The sequence below is a fragment of the Desmodus rotundus genome, chromosome 3 (genome assembly GCF_022682495.2).
Source record: "Desmodus rotundus isolate HL8 chromosome 3, HLdesRot8A.1, whole genome shotgun sequence".
Lineage (NCBI taxonomy): Eukaryota > Metazoa > Chordata > Mammalia > Chiroptera > Phyllostomidae > Desmodus > Desmodus rotundus.
Window position 1 is genome coordinate 126,901,213 of NC_071389.1, and position 13,762 is coordinate 126,914,974.

Here is a 13,762-nt window from a genome sequence, read left to right on the forward strand (position 1 = left end):
TCCATCTGAGTGTGAGCTTAAATCAAGCTGGAGTCCTAGGATGACAAAAAGCAAATTCTTCAGCCTATAACTGAAGATCGTTGGGGGGAGGAAGGGGAGATTAAGAAAACGGGGGGGTCCCAAAAGAAGAGAAACAACAACAAAACTAACAATTCAATTTCAAAACATACCCTGGAATTATTAATGTAACAATAGAGAACCTAGACATAAGAAGGCCAGAATCTTAATTAATGATGAACTTGAGAGATGAGTACATGCAGGTCAATTACTAGTCTCTAGTCTTAACTGGCAGATAAAATTATTTCCATAGTCACAAAAGTTTTTACAAATTCAAGAAGGGAAGCAATGTGCGCAGTGATAAAAGCATCAGACCTGGAGAAGGAGACTCCTCCCCGCTAAACCAGTGCCTAAAACCTGTGGGCCTCACTTCCTGTCAAACTGGAGGAGGCAGCATGCTCATACTTTCTAATACCCTTTCCAGCTGCAAAAGTTTCTTTCTACGAAAATTTTATGTTTGATAATATCATATGAGAGTATCAGATCCTCAATGTTCATCAGGGGGTTTCCAACCTAGCTATCCATTCAAATTAGAGAAATTTCTCCTGCTACCTCTCCACTACTCTCTCTCAAAGCCTGAAGAACAAACTAAAAGGAAGCAGACCAAAAGATTATTACGTAGTAGCTTCCAGTTTTGCGCTACAATCTCTAGTTTAACCTACTTTCTTCATGGCAGGCTGTGTAACGGGGTTCAGAGGATATTCCCCATAAACCTGGCTTGGGGTATGGGAGAAGTGGAGCAACTGAGAGAGTCTGCATATCTGTGGCAACCTGGTAGCTTAATAGTTATTTTGAAAAGCTGTGGCAGCCCCTTGAGGCAAGGGAGGGAGGTGGTCCTGACTCCTTGAATGTAGCCTGGTTTGTGACAGAGCCTGGGAGTTTACAGTGCATGCAAGAGGCAGGAAGGCAGTTTGCCCTGCGACAGGGGGCCATGCCTGCCCTGACTAGAGATGGCAGCCAAATAAATGCAAAGTGTGCAGTGGACTGGCGGATGTAACCCATTGTGACGGGAGGAGTCGGACTTGGAGTCAGGCAGGAAGCTGCCGGCCAGGATTTAAAGCTAGGTGTGGCAGCCATTCACTCTCTTGGCCCTGTGGGGGGGAGTAGTAAGGGAGGAGGCTTGCTGCCTGTAGTAAGAGATTTTTGTCACATGGCTTGGAAGGGAGAAGTAAGCAAGCAGAGATGTAGTTTATAGCGAGAAATGAGGCCATGCAGAAAGGAGATAAGAAAGAGAGATAATAAGAAAGGCTAATAAGAAAGGAGATGCTGCTGCTGTGACCGTGCCTACTCTAGCATACTCGAGCAGACGCCGGAGCTGCAAAGGACTTCCTTGCCAGATCCTGACCTGCTGCACCTGGATTTTACCTGGACTTTTAAGACCTGTGCCTTTTCTGAGTTTCACCATGATTCAGGGTAACACGGCACACGCTTTTCTCAACCACTACACAGAGGCTGATGACAATGCACCCCAGATCCTGAAGTAGCTAGCTGCTGTGAGAGGATGGCAGCTCTGATCCAGAGCAGATGGAGAACTGTTTGCACAGCACACTTCACGTAAGAATATGGGGAATTCCTGGGGATGTTTCTGGGTGGGGAGCCTAGGAAGTGCTGGGTCTTGTGGGAAAGGAGGGCTCCAAGCTGAGATGCTCTGAGCTCTCCCAGGGTTGGAACGTTGTAAATAAAAACCTGTTTCTATCAGTATTAATTACTGGGTCATACTCAAGGCGCCACATGAACGGACCTCGCTCTGCTCAGTAACAAGACTAATGATCAGGCACATTTGGAATATTCCAAGGAAACTCATGGTGAATCCTAAAATCTTTGTCACCCTCTCCTACACTCTATGTATCATCTGTCAAAATTGTAAATATTGGATTTTCTGAAATCAAAACTAATTTTACCTATGCTTGTCTCAGCACGCCAAAGTTAAAATTAAAATTTCTGTAAAAGTAATTTGGTCTGAATGTGATTCTGATATCCAAAATATTTTATAAAATTCTTGGTAGGCAGAAAACAGTAATGCTTTAAAAACAAGAATTTTTCCCTGACTCATGTGGCTCAGTTGCTCGAGCACTGTCTCGCAAAGTGAAAGGTCACTGGTTTGATTCCTGGTCAGGGCGCTGCCTGGGTTGCAGGTTGGGTCCCAAGTTAGGGCGCTATGGAAGGCAACCAATTGATGTTTCTCTCTCACATCGAAGTTTATCTCCCTCTTTCTCCCTCCTTTCCCCTCTCTCTAAAATAAATAAATAAATAAATAAATAAATAAATAAATAAAATATTTTTGAAAAAATAAAAATAAAAACAAGACTTTTGCCTCCTTTTCTCTCCCTAGGAGGTGGGGAAATAAAATCAACTAAACCACTGAACCACATCAACAACGAAAAAAGCCTCACCACTTCCCTGAAAAGGTTTGTTATAACTGAGATTCTAGAATCAACTGCACAGTTGCTGCGTGTCAGGGCGGGGAACAACAGGAAGAGGAAAGAGATTAGCATTCACCTTCAGGTGATAACAGTGCTGCTTCTTTCTCCAAAAAAAATGAGACTTCAATGCAGCAAGCTATTGCAGCTTCTGAACTAATCTTCCTCACTATAAACTTGGCTGAAAGGAAACATATAGGACACTGGGTGGTCAGGAGAGAACAGGAAAGCCAGTCTGCCCTCCACTTTCAGATACATAAGCAACAGCACCATCCGGAGCCAAGAGGGAGGAAAGTCAGGCTGTAAAAGTCTGAGATGATGGCAAGATACTGGCAAATGGAGAAAAAGTAAGGAATGACATAGATATATATACATACACACGTGTACACACACATACACATATTTGTTTTCAATCAGTAAAATAAAAGATGAATTATAAAATCATGTTGTTTGGAAGAATTATTAATAGGATTTTTCTTCAACATTCTTTGAATTATTAGCACTGGCAAACCACCACATAACAAAGACTCCATTATTTGTTGATTGACACTTCACCCTGCATCCCACTAGAAAAGCCACAGCATGCAGGCTGAGTGCTCTGTACAAGGACCAACAAAAGTTCAGTACGACAGAAAAGCTGTGGAAATGCAGTAGAATGACGATGAGCATGGTGGTGTCTACTATAGGAAAGGAACGTGGCTACAAACTGTACATACACTATATTCTTACCTAACAACCACCCTATGGGGCAAACATTATATTCCTATTTTACAGCCCATGTAACTGGTGCTCCATTTTACTGATCTGCCTAAGGTCACACACGTAAACAATGGCGGAGTCTCAGTTTCGGTCTAGATATGCAGACTGCAGTCCTCTGGCCTTTCCACAAGAGTCTTACTTGCAACTGCACATGAAAAAAGTAGTCAAACATCAAATGGTTATTTAAGATAAACAGCAGCTGATTGTATAGTATTAAATATATTTAACATTTGCTCTATGTCATGAGATGTTAAGGAGAAATTAAGTACACTGCATGGGACACGCACACTGGCAAAATTTGGCCTGAATCTTCAAATTAGGATAAATTAAAGTTCTGTGCAATTTGGACAATTTGGAGTCTTCCACTTCACAAAAGTTATGAAAATGCACTCTTGTCATTCATGTGTAACCATGGTAAAATGTGAAGATGTTAATAAGCTTGTATTCGTGCTGTCTGTTCCGATGGAGCATGTCACACACACGTAGGGAGAGAGGCACCACTGTCTACACATGGAGAACTAAGATAATGCCAACAGGTGTAACAACGCAAAATTCATGAAATTAAATATTAAGGTTTTCCCTTTTTTAGTTTTTAAATAAACAAAATTTCACTATCTTTAAACACAATTGATATTGCATATAATGGGACCCTAGTATTTGGTATGCAGCTATGCTTAGTAATACTTTAATGGAAATTCTAGATACATTTTTCCATTTCTTCACTTACTAAAAATGAAGTCATTTATTTGTGTTAAAATGTCCTTTACTTTTCTCATACTGTCCCTGCTGTTTCCTTTGAATCATACTTTAATTATAAGCAAAATGACAATCATATACCAAAATGTAGGCACTACACATTCCCCTATCAGAGCAAAGAAAAAGATTACAAACTTTTGCATCTTATTTGACTTCTTGGACTCAAATGAACAAACACGTGGAGAAAGAAAGCGTCCTCTGAAATGGGAAAAGTGCCTTCACTAAACAAGACCATAATTACTGAAGAAACATACACTAAATTCTGAGTTCATTTTACTTGATGCAAGAGGCATAATCAGACCAACAGAGCACACAGGAGCCATCGGGTGCTGCAGAGCTGTAAAGAGAAGCCCGGAGAGCAAGGGCGCCACGACCTTCCTCATTGCAAATCACCTTGATTTGGCCATTAGGACTGTTCACCTCTTTCGATCTCTTATTAACCTTTTTGAAGGAAGGAATTCTGTGATCATGAGGTATGAAACCTGATGTTTAAAAGAAAAATAAACATCACGCCATGCAACCTTATCATTGTATCACACTCCATACGTACTTTAACTATAAATGAATTTGATTTAATACTCAGTTTTACCCACTCACCTCCCACCCTGTTTTGCCTTTTAAGGAATCCCTGATGCACTCACAGAATTTGACTTTCTATAGCTTAGATTTCATTTGAGAAATCAACACTAAATTAGCATTTTCATTGTTCCAGACACTGAAGACAGGAATCTGACTTCCAGACAATGACAATGGACTTCAAATTTGTGCGATACACATCGTTTTCCGTGAAATTGGCAGTGCCAGTTGAATAGGAGTAACCTGATAATCATGAGATCCCCAGCAGTCAATCTGATTCCTCTGAGGCAGGTTATCGAAAATTGAGCCGAGTGATGTAATACGCATCCCAGACTGTTACAAGGACAGCATAGATGATTTCAATGAGACTCATTATTTATTCATCACAAAGTCCAATTTGTGTGTCATTTTCACTGACGGTATACTGAGTTAACTGGTTGAAATTCATTGCCGATAGAGCATTTTATTCTGCACTGGAAAATAGGACCCTTTTCAAAAATTGTTGTCTTCCTGTATGAAAGAGTACAAAACAAAGAGGGGTTTTATGGTTGTGGCCATTCACGGTAATACTGCAACACTGTTCAGCACGGCTGGATGGAAGAGCAGGCACAGGAGAAAGCCCTGAAGGACTCCCTGTTTTTCTCATTAGGAATGTATAATAATATGCCAGATATTATAGAGTAAAAAGTAAAAGCATACTAGTCTTCAGAAAATAAATGTTTTTTTTAAATACTAAAGAACCAGATAAACATTGGTAGGACAGACCCTCACTGAGCGTGATATAACCTCCACTCCTGAGTCTGACTCTTAATCCCATCACCAAAGGGTCCCTCCCTCAGCTTTAGAGGGACAGAGAAGGAAGTCCCCCCCAGTGGCAAGATGGAGCTGGTCCACACATTCCCCGGCTTCTCCCATGGACCAGGTCAAGTGCAAGTCCATTTAAAACCCATGCACTGTCTCCCAACATTACTGGGGTCGCAACACATCTTAAAAGGCCCCTGCACTGTTGTACACTCTGGCTGTCTCAGGGTACCTCTGTAAATTCAGGCACTGCCTGAGTCTGCCGAAACGACCAGTCAGTGTGGTCTCCAGCAACTTCCTATGAGTTTCCCTCTGTGCAATCCATATGCTCTACCCTCCAGTTTTCCTCCCCTCTCCCAGTATAGATGCCTATATTCCAACTATCTTTCAGGGCCCTGCACAAATGTCCCTGCTCCAGAAGTCACTTCCTGGTCCCCTGGGCTGAAAGTGACCTCCCTCTTAACTGCCCTAGCAATTCCCTCCAGCTTGAATCTCAGTTCCATATTTACATGCACTGTTTTCAAGTTCCTACTACTACTATGTCTTTAAGGGCAGAATTTTGTCAATTCACCACTGAATCGCCATGTTGCCTAATACAGTGCCGTACACAAAGGTGAAATTTTTTTAAATGATAATTTGTTCCAAGTACTAACACTGTAATGCAAGCATTGCAGAAGCTTGCAAGCTACCCAGATTCAAATTACTCGACTTGAATACAGAATGGCGTTAAATCAGCTGAGCAAAGAAGCCAACCTGCAGGAATAAAATACCTCATTAATCTTTGACTTTTTCCATTGTAAAGTATTTTTGAACCTCAACTTTATTTGTGGTATTATCTGGTTAGCAGTGTTGGCAGCTGCTCAAAGTTTTAAAGGAGTACAGGTCATGAATATTAAGTGCTAAAACAAATTTACTGGGAGGAAATCCAAATTCATTTGTAAGTGCATGACAAATAGCCCCAGTTTCAATATTGCTAGAAACTACTGAGATCGGAATAGGAGTATCTTACTACATGTGGATTCTCACGAAGTCACGTGTAAGGCAAACGAAGGGAAAGAAAACCAGAAGAAAGTGGGAACACTACTTGAAGAGCAGCACAGATGCTGAGTGAAGAAAATCAGAAACAGTAAATATATCATATTACATTCAGTGCAATAGACATGGGGGTCAAATCCTGAGTAAAACCATAACCTACTCTAGAAAAGGGACAAAGCCTTAAATGATAACAGATTCTGCCAATGCCATCCACAGCAGGTAATCAAATGAAAAGGCCCGTGTGGACTCGATGTGCAAATACCTGCAGGCTGTGCGACCGGCTTCTCAGGCTGTTTTATACATGGTGAGTCACCCAAAACAGTCAGCTGTACAGAAGTACCATGTTTAATCTCTTCAGTGTTCAAATAGTGACAAACCAAAAACCTTCAACAGAACATTAAAGCCCACCCTCGGAAACCATTCTCAAAATAAACCTCATAAAACTGTTTGGAAATCTGGGGTTGCCGGTTAGTCTGGGTCTGATCACTCCATCCTGACATAAGAAACCCAAGATAAGGGTAAATTTCATTCACTGTAGACAACCTCCCTCATTCACACTCTGCCTAGCATTAAAATATAAAAACATATTTATAACGAACAAAATAAACCAGCAAACAAAATAAAAACAGACTCATAGATACAGAGAAAAGATTGAGAGTTGTCAGCGGGGAGGTTTGTCGCAGGGCTGGGTGAACAAGGTGAAAGGGGTAGGAAAATAAAAACACAGACACAGACCACAGTATGGGGGCAAGGGGAGGTCAGGGAGTGTACAGGGGCATAAACAGCGATAGAAGGAGGCTTGACTTGGGGTGTGAACACACAACACAGTGTACAGATGATGTGTTGTGGAACTGTGCACCTGAAACCTATAACCTATATATATTTTACTAACCAATGTCACCCCAATAAATACCATAAAAAAGAAAAACTAAGTAAATAAAGAAGCATATCTAGAGACACTGCTAAAAGATCTAATGAAAAGGGATTCATTTTTCCAAATTATCTTAGGCTATTATTAGAATTGCTACGCTGACTTTCAGATTTCCTTTGATTTTTTTAAATTTTCCACCTGTAACTGAATAAGTGATTATGAGGCTAATAAAGAGGAAAAAAGATGTTTCCACATTAAAACAGTTAACAGATGTTAAATAAGCACAGAAAATGGCCACTAGGCAAGCAATGACTGATTTTGGGTAAGTAAGAAAAATGTTGCTTTTGCTGATTTTATTACCCATGTACCTCCTGGGGTCATGGGAGACTTGTAAAGTATTTTGTGGGCAGATAAAAGTCTAGCATTTATTTGCAAGGCTAGTTTAAGTGTATTTCAAGGGTCTCCCCACCCTGGCCCTTACACCTTTTGACCACATAAAACTAAACAAGTGAAAGTCCTCAAAAGAAGGCAAAAATAGTCATTTGGTGAGACTCGGGTAAGAAACTTATTTTTCAGCATATTTCTGACATGCATTTCTTCCAATCCCACCTGCCAGGCCTCACTAACTGGGAATGACATCCCCATCATAGAAAGGGGAGAGTCAGGATTTCACTTGGACATTTCAAGCACATACTTTTAAAAGGTAAGCCTTAAACAAGTGTCAATTCAATATGTACTACTGCCTACTATGTGCCAGATGGCAAACTATATGCCAATGTTTACAAGCCCCACAGCCGTGAGGTTCTAAATGAAAGATTGGACTTAAATATGCATTCTTCAGCTTTCAAACCACTCTATGTCTAAAGACAACTACAAGCTTACATTTTGGCCTTCTGAAGATAAAGAATTACAATTTCTATCAATAGTTCTTCTTTCCTTTCAACTAATGCACATCAGGTGCTTTCCAAACACTGAGCACCCGGCTCACTCAGAACACCCCATGATTTCATATAATCTTCACAACATCTCTAGGGAAAGACATTCCTGTCTCCATTTCCAAATACAAAAACAGGTCGTTGAACTAGCCCAAAGTTACTCAGCCAGTATAATTCCATATAGCTTACTTTTCTAGTATTCAGTCACCTGATTTTATATTTGTTTACTCATCTTCACATTTTCACGGTGTGATAAAAAGAATGTGGCCTAGTCCTGGTGATTCTATCATTTGCTAGATGACAATCACATCTGTGGTTTTCTATGCCTTGGGTGGAAATAAGGAGACTTGCATATATAATTTCTATGGTTCCTTACAAATTTATGAAATCTGTTATCCCAATGACCTCACTAAGCTCACTGGCCTAAAATCTAAGAATGAAAAAAAAAGAGCTTAGCTGAGATAGCAACTATCATCAGAAGGGTTTTGCTGCACTGACACCTGCAAATGGTGGTTGCCAGAGAGTCTGGGCAAGTTTCCATTTTGGAAACTTCTCAGGACACTGAGCCTCCAAAGAATTAAGTCCTTTCCCATAGCACAAGGGACTTCACTCTACTCTTAGGAGCTCCTTTGCAATTGATATCTCTCATTTTCTTAAGCAGCAGTTATATGAGTAAAGTTGCCATATAAAACACCACATGCCCAGTTAAATTTTAATTTCAGATAAACAAAGAATAACTATTGTAAGTATGTTCAAAATATTGCTCAAGACATATTTGTAGTAAGGAGCTTTATCAGCAACTCTGCTCTTGAAAATTATGCTTAGAGAACTGGAAGTGTCCCAGAAGAGAACTTCAAAAGGTCCTAAAAGCAAGTTCTAAATTGACAAACCAAAATAATTTCCTAATTCATAGACGGAATAACTGTGCAGAAACTTCATTTCTTTAATATGACCTTTGCTCCTTTCTTTGCTTTTGATGGAAACTGGCCTCATGCAGCACCCTGACTCACCGAACTGCCGCTCTCTTCCATGACCATTCCCTTAATCATTATGTCCTCAGGACAATGATGTTCTGGTCTGCATCAAATCATCTCAGGAATAAAGCCTGAGGTCTGCTGACCACAGAGACAGAGCTTCCCTCAAACCAGAGATAATATCTAGGCCTCAGTGGTGCTTCAGCCCCAGGCCCAGCAAAGCAGGGAAACCAGACCAAGTTATGCCGTGGCTGACACCAACACCAGATGCACTGATCAACTACCCCCTACCCTAGCGCCAACCAATCAACAGAGACCACAACCCTAACTCTCTTAGTCACCATGATGGATAATTTTCCCCTATATACCCTACCCCCTGGAAGCCTGCGGGAAGCCAGTTCTTTGAGCATTAGCTCACCTTTGTCTCCAGCAGTGGGCCACTGCCGAAAAATAAGGCCTTACTTTCTTTGCTGCAAACTTCTGTTTGTGTTTTATTGGGCTTTGATACCCACAGGCAAATGGACCTCTTTAGTCTGGTAACAATGGTAAAGTGGAAATTCTTTATAAGAAACAACAACGTTTCGCAGGTTTTCAAGGCAAGAGTCTGCATCTTCAAATAGGCCATATTAAAAAAAAAAATTCTGAGTAAATCTGAAGATCAAACTGGCTTTACTGAACAATTCATGAAGCATCCCATCTAGCTAGCAGAAAGCTGCTCCAAAGGCCTGTACCAAATGGAAGGCTTGTATAGGAAGACAGTGGAAGGAATGAGGAAAGAGTGGGACTATCTCACCTTGGGGGAAAGAAAGGGTCTGTGTGGCAGATTACCTCTGCATTGCTAGCCAGCTAACTCCTAGTTAAAGGTCATATTCTTGGGACAGGCCGAAATTGCAATTAAGTCTTGATTTACAGAGGGGGCTTAATACAGGTGACTCCATAATGAGCCTTTTTTTTTTTTAACAGCCTCAGTCTCTGTAAGGTAAGAACCACGATTTAAATTTATTCTATTTGTATGTTGAGTAAAAAAAAGAAAGCTTGCTATTGTTAATGATATGGTTTTAAAAGAAAAGATTATTCTCCCTATTCTCCATGAAAAAATAATTAAAACTGATTTGAAATTAAGAGCTTGAGTCTCAAACCATATGTTGTGTTCAAGCGCAAACTCTAACCAGAGTTTTATTTTAAAGTTTCAGCATGTAATTGAAATCACAAAGAATGTCATTAAGCGCTTGATACTTGAGTTCTAACTGAAAAGGTTATGCTTCCCTGCAGAGAAGCATAGCACTAATTACTCTGCCTAGCAAGTGAAAAAAAAGTCATTTAAAAAAAAATTAATGTTTCTGTTTCTATTTCCTTCCATTTTAAAATTTATTTTAATTTCTTCCCAATTCTATTTTAAGTAAAACTGGGAATGGGGGGTTGGGGTGGTGAGTTAGTCAAAACTAGAAAACTTGATAGCTTTCTCAGGGCAATTATCCAAAAGTATAATTCCTTGCTTAAGTATCTAAAAGGATGGGGGAGGTGGCCTAAAACATGGCCTAGGTTGGAAACCTTGGCCGAGTTCAGTCTGTGTACTTAAAGTCAAAGGAAGGGAATTTACTGTAAGTTAGGAAGGATGGGGAAATAGGAAGAAGGCAGTTTCTCAAGATGCTGTAGTCCAGGGGCCCCCAAACTCCCACCAAGGACCGGTACTGGTCCGGGCCTGTTAGGAACCGTGCCCCACAGCAGGAGGTGAGCTTGAATGTACTGCCCTTGAATCATCCTGAAACCATCACCCACACCCCAGCCCGTGGAAAAACTGTCTTCCAAGAAACTGGTCCCTGATGCCAAAAAAGTTGGGGACTGCTGCAGTCCACCAATGCTTCCCATTAAACACTCTAGCAGAAAACTGTTCAGTTCCCTGTAAGTATGTGGGATCCTAATGTGCTTCTGTGACCTTCCAACAACACTGCATCTGAAACCACTCAGGGAATTCAGAAGGACGAGTATTAAGCCCTGAAGCAAAGGTCTTCATTGGCCTCAGGACAAAATTTATAATAACCACTTCATCTTTCACCTCTCCTATTCTTATACAGTGCAAAAAGGAGAAGGAGAATATGATTCATAGTTTAAGAATCTGAGCTCCCAGTGCACTACAGAAGGGTTGTTTTCCCCAGTCTACTCAGCAAAGGCAATAGTAACAAATGGCAAAGGATTTCCCCTCTATTAGTCTAGCATCTAGCCCTGTTATCAGCCGTGATATTTTTACACATACACATTATGATGTATAGGCAATGTATAGGATTACAGAGAATTGGAGCAGAAACACGGCATGAATAAAAATAAATTATAAAGATGCATAATCTTTACAAGGCAAAACTATCCTTCTATAACCCCTTTGAAATCATGAAAAATAGGTGAAGAAACCTGAGAAAAAAAACAATCAGTGACTGAAACTCAGGTTAGGAGAGAAAGGTCAGAAAGGACACTTCCACTTACTGCAGATCAAAACATAACTTGTATTAAATTCTCTTTGAAGAGGAATACATTTGCCTTTTAAATGGTGAAAAAGGACCAAGCAAGGAGATTACTCCGAAACCCAATACTGGAGTACCAACAATCACTTACTTTGTAAATGGCAGGCAGGATCTGTTTCATTTTTAGCCTGTGAAAGACGAAGACGTCGTAAACTGCTGAGACCGCAAGAACAGTCACTCCTTGTTCCTTCCACAACATGCTGCATCCTGCGCACAGTCCGGTCCCCAGGAACCAGCCCCAAGTCCTGGCTGAGTAGCCTCTTGTAGAACAGTGCTTAATGTAGCAGAGCAAGGAAAGCAGAAAGAAGAGACCGGCCCCGACATCGGCCCGCCCCACGATTCCTGCCACTGCCTCCGTGTGAATGGGGTGAGAGGCGAACATCAAGCCGGCCATAAAGGTCCAGTATCCGTCCCCAAGGAGTATCTTGGAGAAGCTCGTGAAGAGACCGGTGACTGCCGCGTGCAGCAGGATATTGACGAGATGGTAACTCCAGGGATCCAGCCCTCCCACGGCATGGTTCAGGCGAAAAGAAAGCGTGCAGAGTGGCCGGTAGGACTTGTGGCTGCCACTGTGGGTTAGAAGAGTCCCCCAAAAATCATTGTAGAAAATGTGCGTCCACGGCGTTTCTGGGAGTAGGTCCTGATTGGTCTTGATAGCACGGCTGAAAAACACAATGTTAAAAAAAAATCAAATGAAAAATACAGAAAGGACAAACAAAAAGAAAATATGTGACGTTGCTAAGTTATTGCCTTCCCCCTTAGCTCGGTCACCATGAGAATTTAGGCCAAGATTCCAGAGATGCACAATTCATGCAAATGAGCTTTACATGCAGACTGAATTGAGATCCTCCCCTTTAATGCTTACTAACATCACAATTAGCATTGTAGTTCTTTTCCTCAAAAGCTTTCTTCCTTGTTTGAATGCACATGTATCTGAAGAATAAACACAGAGGTCCTACTATTGGTTAAATGCAGAGGTTGCTAAACAACTGTCCTAAAAACCACAGGGTGTACTGGCTAAAAATGCAGATTCTAGGCCCCTGGTTGATGTGAGGCCTGAGAATATGCATTTTTAAAAAGCATGGCCCCGGTGATACTGGTGCAGGGATACACTTACAGCAAGAACTATATCCCCCTACTAGAAATAAATTTTAAATAGAATATTTGTGCCCAGAGCAATGCTTCTCAAACATACACAGCATCTGGGAATCTAATTAACAGGCAGGTTGTGATACAGCAGATCAGGGGAAGGGCCCAGGGTTCCACATTTCTAACAAATCCCCAAGTAAAGCTGATGCTGCCAGTCAGTGGACCACACTCCGAGTAGCAAGGACCAACAGAGCTGAAGAGATGAGTAAGAATGGCTCTATATCTACCCACATATTTCCTTTCTTCCTGCATTCCAGTCAGCTGCAGCCTTTACCCTTTCCGAGCCTTCTCATAGGACTCAGTGTCATCTATACCAAGTGCCACATTGATGGCACTTCATTTTCTCCTACTTTTGAGGATTCCCACACTTCAAGGAGGAATGACCCTGTATTTGCTGAGCACTTGCTATCTGTCAAGGACCCTGCAGGTCTCCTTGGTTATAAATTCTTGGTTAATTCTTAGAATAACTGATGAGGTAGATATTATTATCTACATCTCTCAGATGAGCAAATCATGATTCAGAAAATTAAATTCATAATGATTCCAAAGTTGCACAAATCCCAAACAGCAGGGTCGAGTTTCTACTAGGATGCGCTTCTCAAAATGCGATCCATGTACCACTGGGAGTGTGTGAGGAAATACACCAACAAACCTTGTGAAACTTTTAATGGCTAAGTTTGTTTTAACCTATATTTGAAAAAAAATTAATTATATCAAAGCTGGATTTCATAGATATTTGCTCAGGCTGAAGCTGTTAAAAAATAAAAAGCGTAAAGGAATCCATAGTACTGGTATATGCAGGTAAGGTACAATTGTTGAAGGTAGCACGTTAAGTGTCTCAGTTTGGAGAGTTCCTGCTCTACAGCATTACACCTGCCAGAGAACAGGGTGGCATCCTGAGTCTTTTTTATCT

The 13,762-nt window shown here is 41.1% G+C and overlaps 1 protein-coding gene across 1 annotated transcript in view; it reads right to left on the reverse strand.

Moving 5' to 3' along the window:
- Window positions 1-13,762, reverse strand: part of TMTC2 (transmembrane O-mannosyltransferase targeting cadherins 2) — a 398,129-nt gene that overhangs the window by 228,225 nt on the left and 156,142 nt on the right. The window contains exon 2 of the mRNA XM_024572656.4: window positions 11,792-12,362. Coding sequence (XP_024428424.2) covers window positions 11,792-12,362 — 571 coding nt within the window. The remainder of the gene's footprint in view (window positions 1-11,791; window positions 12,363-13,762) is intronic.